At 32.9% G+C, this 12,015-nt stretch overlaps 1 protein-coding gene across 4 annotated transcripts; it reads left to right on the top strand.

The window, feature by feature from the left end:
• On the top strand, positions 3,461-11,471 carry LOC109333380 (probable serine incorporator). Of its 4 annotated transcripts, XR_002106008.1 has the most exons (14): positions 3,461-3,748; positions 7,151-7,364; positions 7,737-7,810; positions 8,038-8,197; positions 8,311-8,335; positions 8,427-8,516; positions 8,981-9,152; positions 9,246-9,319; positions 9,534-9,603; positions 10,140-10,211; positions 10,310-10,446; positions 10,777-10,850; positions 10,973-11,088; positions 11,136-11,471. XR_002106008.1 is itself a non-coding variant. In XM_019568846.1 (13 exons), the coding sequence occupies exons 2-13, from the start codon at positions 7,172-7,174 to the stop codon at positions 11,026-11,028; spliced, it is 1,197 nt and encodes a 398-aa protein (XP_019424391.1). In that variant the 5' UTR covers positions 3,461-3,746; positions 7,141-7,171; the 3' UTR covers positions 11,029-11,470. The 4 variants fall into 4 exon arrangements, 3 of the variants coding, with proteins under 3 accessions (XP_019424391.1, XP_019424390.1, XP_019424389.1); XM_019568846.1 differs by having other exon boundaries at positions 3,461-3,746; positions 7,141-7,364; positions 10,973-11,470; XM_019568845.1 differs by having other exon boundaries at positions 7,090-7,364; positions 10,973-11,470.

The raw sequence follows: 12,015 nt of genomic DNA, 5'->3' as shown, positions 1-12,015 counted from the left end.
TCAACATTTACATCATTGTTTGTGTGAGGTTCTGATGCTTTTTGTGTGTTGTTAATATCCATCCTAACTGATCTATTTGAGCATGCATTATGTTCATTCCAATCCCAAGATTCAGCCTCATTGAACTTGAGATCCTTGTTGTATCAGATAGTGTTTATTTCAGGATTAAACACCTTGTAAGCTCTTGTTGAGTGATAGCCCAAGAAGATCAATTTCTCTCCTTTATCATCTAGCTTCTTTCTTCTACAATCTGGTATATGCTTGTAGCATAATGAGCCAAAAACTTTAAGATGCTTCACATTTGGCTTAAGCCTTGACCAAGCTTCTTCTGAAGTTGTGTTTGTTAGCCTTTTAGTTAGACATCTTTCAAGATATAGGCTGTTGTAGAGACTATTTTTGCCCAAAACCTTTTGGGTAGCTTCTTTGTCTTCAACATGCTACTTGCCATATTTAGGACAGTTCAATTAACCCTCTCAACTGCTCCATTGTGTTGAGGAGTATATGACACAATTACCTAATGAGTTATGCCCTCTTGTTCATAGAAGTGGTGAAACTCATGAGAATTGTACTCCCCTCCACAATCACTCCTTAACATTTTCAGTTTCATTCCACTTTGTTTCTCCACAAGTGCCTTATAGCTCTTGAACTTGCCAAAAACTTCACTCTTTTTCTTTATCAAATAGATCCATAGCTTCCTTGTGAAGTCATCCTTGAAGGTCACAAAGTAGTTGTTCCCCCAAGTGATTGAACTACAAAAGGTCCACAAACAATTGTATACACCACTTCAAGTGATATAGTAGACTTGGTTGGTACTTGAGAACTAAATGAGTTTCTGGTTTGCTTACTTGTGAGACATTGTTCACACAATTTAGTCAGTGTTTTGATGCTAGGTAGTCCAGTCATCATTCCATCCTTGCTCAACAATTCCAAGCTTCTAAAGTTCAGGTGGCCAAGTCTTTGAGGCCAAATCCATGTGTCATCAACAATGGATTCCATTGTGTTCTCCAAGTTGAATACCAATCTTGAATGTTCTATTTTGGGAGAAAGGAGCCTTCAAGACTAGTACTCCCCTTTTGTTGAACATTTTCAACATCCTATCCTCCAACCTCATGTTGTATCCCTTTTCAAGTAATTGGTCTAGGCTCAACATATTGCTTTTCATCCTTGGCACATACAACACATTAGAGATGTAGGAGGTTAATCTATTCTTCTTCTTGATCATCACTTTACCAACTCCTTCTACAATGATGACACTATCATCTACAAACTTGATCTTTGTCTCAACAAAATTGTCCAGGTTCACAAACCACCCCATATGCCCTGTCATGTGATTGGAACACCCTATGTCAAGATACCAATTGTTTGAACTTTGATCACACTGAGTTGTCACCATAAAAATGCATCATCTGAATCACTAGCCTCTTTATAAAAGTCTTATCTTTTGGCTAGTAGCAACACCTCTTCTTTTGAGTCATCATCCTTGGCTAGTCTAACCTCTCATTCTTTAACATGAGTGGCCTTTTTCTCTTTGCATTCTGAGGCAAAATGACCCCAATTTCTACAATTGAAGCATTAGATTCTACTCTTATCCTTTTTCTTCATGCCATTCCATTGATTTCCCCTTTTATTAGCTTTGCTAATCTCAATATCATAACTTTGATTAATGGAGTTAATCCTTTGAGACCTTGGTCCATGTGATCTTGAATTTTCAGGCTCAACTCTCTTGTCACCATGCCACTTTCCTCTGCCCCTTTTGAATATATCATTGTGTACAGAACCTTTCTTTCTGAATTGAGAACTTACGGCCTACTGAGATTGCCTATCAGATTGCCTTTCTATGAATCTTTGTTCATGTGCTTCCAAGGAGCCCTGCAATTCATCAATCTTGAACTTTTCAAGATCTTTTGACTCCTCTATTACCACTATAATATGATCAAACTTATGAGTGAGTGTTCTGAGTATCTTCTCCACCATACCTTGCTCAGATAGTGTCTCTCCACACACTTTCATTCGATTGATCAACCAACGAATTCTTGTAAGGTATTCTGCAATTGTCTCTTGCTCATCCATTTCCAGCAATTCATATTGCCTCTTGAGTGTTTGAAGCCTCACCTTCTTCACCTTCACTCCACCTGAGTAACTTTTCTCCAAGATTTCCCATGTTTCCTTGGAACAAGAAGCTGGAGAAATCTTCTCAAAGTTGGCACAATCTACTCATTGATGAATCAAGAAGATGGCCTTGCAATCCCTCTTCTTGGCTTCCCTATACTCCATGTAACCTTCCTCTGTTATTTGCAACCCAGAATGCACAACATCAAGACATTATTGAAATCCAAATATTGTCTTCATTTGAATGCTCCAATGGTCGTAGTTCTTTCCATCAAGAATTGGAAGATTCATTTAGAATCCATGTGAAGTCGCCATATCCCTTTTGCAGCTTCACTTTCACCCTTCTCCTTATGTCTCTGATCACAACTGTGAGCTTCACCACTTGAAGCTTCTTGCACCTTAACTTGACACCTCCACATATCCTTCATCACTTGGCTCTGATACTACTGTTGGAGGAAAAGAAAAGGAAAGAACTTAATCAATTAAAATATGGGTAATCAATTATCAAGTGAGATGTAAGAATTGAAAAAAATTGAAATAATACTTCATGCCCACTTTATTTCAACTACAACGTCTTTTATAATAGAAATAACATATTGTCTAATCGATTATACAATCTATTAATCGATTAACGAAATTAGCTAAATGAATTACACTATTCTCAACATAACTTACCTATCATATAAAAATTTGTCCACCGAAATATATATATATATGTAAAAGTATAATAAATATGTACTATCATTACTAGTGTATGCTAGATACTTTATGTCTGGCGGCCCACATTTTTACTTTTATGATGTTAAATATTCAAGTTTTATATATTTTATTTTGAAAAATTAAAATATATTTGTATTGAGTGTATTTTATATTGTATATTTTATTGGGATACTTTATATTATAATTTTTTATTTTATTATAATGTTCAACTTAAAGTGAAAGATGTGATTAATATGTTGGCGGTGGTTACATATGATTATATGATCTTTTTATAGAAATTAAAAAATGCTAAAAGATAAAATATGAAAGTGAAATTTCACCATATTTTACGTTTTTATATAGTATAGGTATATATATAGATATATATTATAAATAAAAATTTATATACTACCATTTTATTATCTACCATTTATTTATATTAATAATATTAAAACTATAAATGATAGTAAATGATGAATAATATATTAACAATATTAAAATTATGTTAGTATATATACTTTTTTTTTCTTCAATATATATTAAATAAAAAACAAATATAATAATATGGTGGGTTAGGAATATAACAAATAAATAAATGTAGTGACAGGAAGCGCGGAAAATAAAGTCCAGGAAGCTTAAGGGGCGGAAGAAAAAAGAGAGTAGGAAAAGTTGATAAAAAAGCAAACAAAAACTCACCAAACTTAAAAAGCAATCTCGCTCTTATCCTATAATCATTTCTTAAACACCCAAAAGCAAAATCAAAACCCACCAATCTCTTTTTCCCCTTCTCTTATCCTTATAAGAGAGAAGAAACATTGAGATTGAAAAGCGAGAATGGTATCAATCATCACCAAGAAACAGTGGTTCAATGTTATTTGATAGTCACAAATCTGCTTCATCTTCACCGTTGTTTTAATCTCCCTCCCTCTCTCTCTCTCAGGTACTTACATTTCTTCCATTCTTCGCTTTTCTATCAAGTTTTTCTTATTTCTAACCTTCGGTTACGAACTTATTATTTGCATGTCTATTACTTGTTCCGGTGTTTCCATTCTGTTTTTATTTTCTTACAACTTTTCTGCTGTAATTTTGCTATGTGATGTGTTCAATTTCACTTTCCGTCGATTATGAATTATTGTTTGTCGATATTAGAAATGCTGAATGCGTATGCATGATGATCGTTGGATTTAGTGTTTGTTTGATGATAAAGGAAAATGAAGCACTTTTTTTTTATGATATAGTTGGTTTTGGTGTTCAATTTCACTTTTTGTCGTTTTGGTGTTTGTTTGTTTGATGCGTAATCATGATGATCGTAGTAAAGTAAAGTTCGGATGCTTGCTTCGAGGTAAAGGAAAACGAAGCACTCCATTGCACTCAAACTCTGTTTCATGTGATTAAAGTAAAAATGATATCTTCTTACGAATCCAAGCATAAAAACTTATAATCTATTATTAATGATTGGTTTATGAATAATATAACTTTCTCATGGGAAGTATGATAGAATTTGTAGAAGTATTTGGTAGGAAAATATATCGTTACTCTTTATCAAAATAAAATTTTGAATTTTTTTTTGAATCTACTTGTTCTCGAATAGTTAAATTTATTATTTTAAAGATAAATCTACATTTTGTTTACTACATTAACTGTTGTTCTTAAATCATTTGTAAACAATCTCTTTTATTATTTATTTATCGAACAGGATCATGGTTCATCTATATTATACAGATTTTGTTAACAAAAAAATAATATTATGTTCATCAATATGATTTATGTTAGATTTTTATGTCTTAGTGTTCGATACAAGTAAGCTGTAGCTTACTTATGAGATTAAAGCTTGATTTTTGTTAGTAAACAAAATATACAGGGAATTAAATTATTTTCTTTGATTTTTTATTTAGTGTTCTACAGTTGAATTGTTTTAAGAGGACGTACGGAAATATTGTTACGTTTTATGTGGCCTCATTTTCTTTAAAAGTGAATTGTTAATTTGATTTGGTAAATACTTGATGAATAAGCTTTAAAGGTAAGCTTAATTATTTTAACGAGATATATTAATACTTTCTAGGCTTAACATTAACAACTTTTGAATCACTTATTTATATATTTATTTTCCAGAGTAATAACGAAAATTGTTTACACGAGGAAAGAATCATCCATAGAGAATTATATTTATTTTATCTTTTAACTTAAAAAGATATTTTGTAAATATTAATTAATAAACTTAACAATACTTGAAGGGATATTCGGTAAAAGGAAAAAATAAGAAAGTAAATTAACTAAAGAGTCAAATTTAAGTTTCACGTTTTAAATCAGTAAATCCAAACTTTAAATTTATCAAATTTATTTAAAGGGTTGCGTTAACAAGTACTCCAATGATAGTAGTTAATGAATATGAGAGATGAAAGTTTGCATTAGAAAACAAAATTCAACATTTCTTGATTTGTTAAAACCTCAATTTTCTAGACAAAATTTACTTTAAATTAGCTCATAGAGCACTTGGTAATATTTCCCTTGCTTAACTGGGACAAACTTAGACAGTTTGTTTAACAAGCAATATGGAGGTTTTAATTATTTAACTTAATTAGACTCACTATCAATTGCTTAGATCCTTTGACATGAGATTGTTTTTGTTTAATGAGTTTTCTAGTTAGAGTTGATATTAAATACTTGTCAAGAAAGAAAATTCTTGGTTTAGACCAACATACACTCATTTACATTTAACCATCAATAGCAAAAAGTTATGCAATGCCCGCAATTAGGAATGACAACGGGACGGATTGGGGTCGGGTTTGCACATACTTAAATCTAAACCCGAAATTCAAAATCCGAACTCGAACCCAAACTCAACGGAGTTGAAAATAAAAATACCATACCCGAACCTGAAAAAAAACCCGAAAATGATAAAATATTAAGGAAAATACGATATTATTTTCGTATAATTTTTCTCTAACATTTCTATTTTCTCTTGTATTACTTCGGGGTGGGTTCGGGTTTGGGTATTTGCTATACCAAACTCGAACCCGGAATTTAAATCCGGATAAAACCTGAATTCAATCATATCGGGTTTCCCTATTAAATTCGGGTTTGGTTCGGGCAGGTAGCCACAGGTTTGGTTTTTATTGTTATCCATACCCACAATGCATCTATTATTCATGTAAAGTGAATTGTAAATTTGTAAGAGCTCATAAAATAAATTATTTGTGAAAAAAGTGATTAAGAAATTCATAACATTATTGATCATGCAATAATTTACATTTAATCGGGATTCACAAAAATAATCCTTTATTGAGATCTATTCCACTAGTCCACTACTTTGTTGGAATGCCAAATCTTATTTTTTGATATTTTATCTAAAATATTTTTTAGATTATATTTTTTTGGAAATTAGTAGGATTATAATAATCAGGGGGGAGAGAGAAAGAATTAAAGTAGGTTGACCACTTTATTATTGAGAGTAAAATCAACGAAAATTTTATTGATAACTACAGATTTAGTTATGTTATTACTTACTACGATTATAATAGTCAGGGGGAGAGAGAGAAAGAATTAAAGTAGGTTGACCACTTTATTGTTGAGAGTAAAATCAATGAGAATTTTAATGATAACTAGAGTTTTACTTGTTATCAAATTACTAATCATAACCAATATTACTTTGGTCTAGTAATGTAAGGTCCTATTGAATCTCCATAACATTTAATTTCTGTAAACGACATCTTTTGGGAGAAAAGAGTGGATTTGTAGGAAACTTTTACAGGTGAAAAATTTCTACATCATGCTTTTTTTGTTGTGAAAAATGAAAAGGTGAAGGGAGAACAAAGAGAGCGATGGTTGAAATGTGTTTTTTTTCTTGTTTTAATCATCTATGTAATATCACTTTAAAAATTACATCCAATCAATACATCATTTGCATTTCATTTATATTTTTTATATTTAAAAGGTAGTGATGATTAAATTTGAATATGGATACAGTCTCAAGCTAAAAAACTTTTACAGACATACATCTTTTTTCATATAAGATTATGTAATACAAATGATGGATAAATATCGTTATCCTTATTGTTTACATTTGATATACTCTATTCTAATATCACTACCAAAGAAAAACAGTCAACATCGCTGTTATTTAATGTGTTTCGGGAGGACAAAATCATAAGCCAAAAATGATGGAAAAGCTGCCCATACCTCCAGAAGATTTAAATTGTTGTTCTTTTGTTTCATTTAAGACTTAGCTAACGGTAATGAATCTCCCATGACAAAGATCAGTGTTTTACCGCATTATTACAGTACATGAGAATACATGAAAAGGTATTAATGAAGTAAGACGTATTTCTTTCATGCTCTGTAGCATTGCTGTGTTGATGAAGAGATGGAAACAGGAGAAAACAACAATAGTAATGCGAGGGGCATTATATCCGAGGATTCTCCATGGTTCAGTCAATTCCGAAATGCATGCAATCCTTGGATGGCAAGGTATGCCTATGCCTTGATTTTTCTAGTGGCCAATCTGTTGGCATGGGCTGCCCGAGATTATGGTCGAACTGCTTTAACAGAAATGGAAAGTAAGATTATTAAATCCTTGATGTATTTACAATATCATCCAGTTGTCATAACATTTAGTCCCTATACTTGATGACTATGCATTTTTATTTGTTAAACTATATATATTGAAGTATATCTTTTCTTAACACTGTTTGCATGCATTTTTTATAAAATCATGAATTTGATAGGGAAGATTATTCAAAATTTTTACAATGAGCATCTTTGTGTGCATTCATTGTGAAATTACTTGATGAGCAAAGTGGAATAAGCACATGCATTTTAAAATTTCTTGGGTACACCTCATGTATTCCCTCCAATCTAAATCTGATTCCATTTGAGCATTTACTTCCATATGATGCCAATCGGTTAAATTGTAATATCTTAATCTATAGGATTAAAAGGATGCAATGGTGGAAAAGACTGTTTGGGTGCTGAAGGTGTTTTGCGCGTGAGCTTGGGTTGCTTTGTATCCTTTTCTTGTATGTGTGAAATTTAGCTGCTAAAGGCTTTGTATAAGGTTTGTAAAAAATAAAAGAAAACATTAAGCATTTGATTGATTTATCAGTAATTTATAATAACTTGTTCTGGGTTAAAAATCAAATAATCGATGAATTCTCATTGACAAAAGTGTTATGTTATAATTCAGTGTCTTGGTCCATATAATTGTTCATGTGGACCTTGATCGAAGATCAGATATTTTATATCATAATGTTTTTGTCAACTGCTGGCACTTCTAAACTGAACCAAGCTCGAGATAGGTGGCACTCTGGGTGGTGGCCAGTCAAAATTGTTCTCTGGGTCGCCATGACTGTCATCCCATTTTTACTCCCTTCTGCTTTAATTCAGATTTATGGTTAGTGAATTTTATCTTTCAACAAGCTTCATATCATTAATGCATCCTCTGTGAAATCAAAAGATTGTGGTTATAAACTTTTCCTTTCTCTGATACAATTTTAATTTTGGCAGGGGATGTTGCACATTTTGGTGCTGGGTATAATTTTTAACTCTTAGAAAATAATTTCGTGGAGCCATTTTTTATAAGCTAATCTCTGATTGTTTGCAGTATTTCTGTCTATCTTCAGGGTTTTCCTCCTAATTCAACTAATAAGCATAATCAGCTTCATAACATGGCTGCATAATTGCTGCGAGTCTGAAAAATATGCAACAAGATGGTACGTTTTTTCAGTTAAAGCACTATTAAACACACACACTTCCCGAGCACGAACAATTTGCTTGAGATAATTGTAGCTATATAACATTTGTGATTGACTTTTTAACGTTTTAGCAAGTCATTTCCATTAGTTTAGAGGAAAGAGGAAAAAAATTCTTTAACTTTTAAAATTCACTTTAGCGTCTTATAGAAGAGCATTAAAAGTACTCCAGAGTTTATAGTGGGATAACAAGTTATTTTGTGATTGTTGCTATTCAAGCTTATATACACACCAGGTCTCATATGTGGCCAGCAATGAGTAACCAACAATCATAAATTTATGCTTCTTGTGTGCATTTTATCCTTATTCTGATCGTAAAGCTCTGATAGGGCAACACTCAAGTTGGTCAATTTATTTAGGATATCAGTGATAAGATTCCATAATTTTTTTGTAACTGTTTGCAATGATTGTCAATTTCCATGCAGCCACATCCATTTAATGTTGTTTGCAACGATTGCATATGTCATCTGTTTGGTGGGGATCATTTTGATGTATATTTGGTATGCACCAAAGCCGTCCTGCCTCCTCAACATATTTTTTATTTCCTGGACTTTAGTGCTTCTTCAACTCATGACAAGTGTGTCTCTGCACCCAAAAGTAAGTTTTATTTGTGGCTGGGTCTTTGCTTGCTCAATTCACTTCACATTACAACATGAATTGGTCTGGATATTCTAACTCTATTTGCAATAGGTGAATGCCGGCATTCTAACTCCTGGACTGATGGGGCTTTATGTTGTCTTCCTTTGCTGGTGTGCTATTCGAAGGTAGGGCTACCGATTTTTCTTATAGTCTTTAGTTGTATTGAATGCACTTGGTTCTATTTTTTTAATTGTATATTATCCCCTAAAGGAAGCATATGTGTAAAAGAAACCAAAAAACAGGCATCTGTTATATTTTGAGTTCTGTTTGTTTATTGCTTTTGTGATCCCTGTTAACTTCTTGTTTTCATTTCTATTGGATTTATATTTTTTTTGGCAGTGAACCAGCTGGAGAAAGCTGCATCAGGAAGTCAGACTCTGCACCCAAAACAGACTGGTTAAGCATCATTGTAATATTTATCTTTTCTTGCCTAACTGAATTTAAGCCCTCTTGGAACAGCTCTTTAAACTTGATAGTTCTGACTTGTAAAAAAGGGGCAGCCTAGGGCATGAGGTTCCCACCTACTTGATAGTTCTTAATTAACTGCATACGCAACCCTACCCTCACAAGCAGAGAGGTTATTTCCAAGATTTGATCCCATAACCTCTAAGGTCACAAGGCAAAAAACCTTACCCTTCCACCGAGACTCACCCTCTGTAGTTGACTCCCTACCCAGTTATATGCACATTACCATTTTCATATACTTATGTATTAAAATAAGTGCAAGGGAAAACTGATCCTTTTCCAGAAAACATAATTCAAATTTGTCCATCATGAAAAGCTTCAAGCACATTATAAGACAATTTCTTATGGTTTTACATATCATAATATCTTTATGAAGGCTTAGCAACTTTAATGTCTATACTTTTGAACTGCGTTATCTCGATTTCTCAATTAGTTTCTTTGTTGTTGGTTGATGTGTGACAAACTGACTAACAATTGCAGAGCTTTGTAGTTGCTATATCAGCAATCGTTATTGCAACATTTTCAACTGGCATAGATTCTAAATGCTTTCAGGTAAGTTACAAACTATGACTTTCACTCAAATTGAAATATTAGGTTTTCCAAAAAAAAAGGATTAGGCTCTTCAATACATATCTGACAGATCCCTACAGTTCAGGAAGGATGACAAGCCACCAGCAGAGGATGATGTTCCATATGGTTATGGCTTCTTCCATTTTGTTTTTGCCACAGGAGCAATGTACTTTGCTATGCTATTGATTGGATGGAATAGTCATCACTCTATGAGAAAGTAAGCCTCTATCATGTTAACTGTACTTACTGTTTTTCTTGTTTTGCTTTGTGCTCCAAGAGAGCATAATAACAAATAAGTGTGGTTCCCATGAAACTTTATAAGTGTCTTCTTGGCATGATATAATACAATTTTGGATCGAAGTACTTTATTAAGCGTATATAGTTGTCAATACTCGGCTATGCTGCCTAGAAAATGTTATTTCTTAAATAATATTTTTTCAGCTTCTAACTTATCTTAGAGCAACTTCATTGAAGTTGATTCTGTCTTCCTTTCAGAGCACTCGTAAATGCTATAGAAATAAGATGTAATACTTTTATTCTTCTCCAGATGGACAATTGATGTGGGATGGACCAGCACCTGGGTCAGAATAGTAAATGAATGGTTGGCAGTCTGTGTTTACTGTGAGTATTTTTGGTAAAACCAAGTCTATCATGAAGATTATGAACATAGGTTTTAGTAGATCTTTCCATATAACTCTAGAACAATTGAGTCGCAACTAAGCGAAGTTTATAACATTTTGCAGTATGGATGCTTGTAGCTCCAATCATATGGAAGTGCAGACAAACTGGTTCTGTTTGAGAACGTCTGAAAGATACAGTTCATAGTTTTGATGTTTTTATTGAGGATTAAGATTTTCAGGTAGTCCCATCTCTCTGCTGCATTTGTAGTGGACTCCTCCATCTCAGATAGGAAAAAGAATTGCAATTGCAACATGCCGGAAATTCTCAAGCAGAAGAAATGGCTCTTTTGTGGAAAGAAGCAATGGTTCTGGCAAAAAATGCGCATATAGTGGTTGGATTTGTTCTACATGCATGAAGATATACAGCCCTTTCACTCTATCCAGGGGATATAAAAAGCAAGGATACATTTTACTTGTACATGTATCAATTAGAGCATAATGTAATTTAAAATCATTTAATAGATGCTAATTTTTCATTAATATGTCATGTTATTTGTCATAGTGATAGAGTTTTGATGCTGATTCCACCACGTTAAGAAGACATGTTTTTGTTGCTGGTTTTTTGTGCGTTTTCTGTTGGAAAGGGGTTGGTTTTCTTACAAATTGTGAAGTCTAATTATATTGATAGCAGAGACAGGACTGCTTTGCCAACTGAAAGAAAGTTCTCCCTCGCCATTGTATATGCAATCTCACTAGGGTTGTTAGAAAGCTAAGTTGTCCCATTCATTTGATGCTCTGTATCTTACAAATAAAACATGATCATATTTTGAGCGAAAGAAAAAAAATATCAGTTGGTTGAATCACATATTAGGTTGTTCTCTTTAAAATGTTTTATGTTATGGTCAAGATTGTGTATGCATACTATCAACTCAAAACACTTTGGTCTAATATGAACCTTCTGTGTAGATTCTTGAAGAATGACTGTTTGTTTGGAAGTTTATGAGTGAAGGTTGGTAACTAAAACGAATATGCAAAAACATGAATAGTAGGGTTCAAGATGGATTAGTGGAAGGTAAGAAATGGAATGAAGTATTTCAAATGGTGCCACAATGATGATAACCTCTTTGGGTAGTTGGTTTTTTGTACCATTGTTTCTTATTGGTATT

This window comes from Lupinus angustifolius, chromosome LG18, assembly GCF_001865875.1.
Source record: "Lupinus angustifolius cultivar Tanjil chromosome LG18, LupAngTanjil_v1.0, whole genome shotgun sequence".
Classification (NCBI taxonomy): domain Eukaryota; kingdom Viridiplantae; phylum Streptophyta; class Magnoliopsida; order Fabales; family Fabaceae; genus Lupinus; species Lupinus angustifolius.
This window is presented reverse-complemented; position numbering and strand designations above follow the sequence as displayed.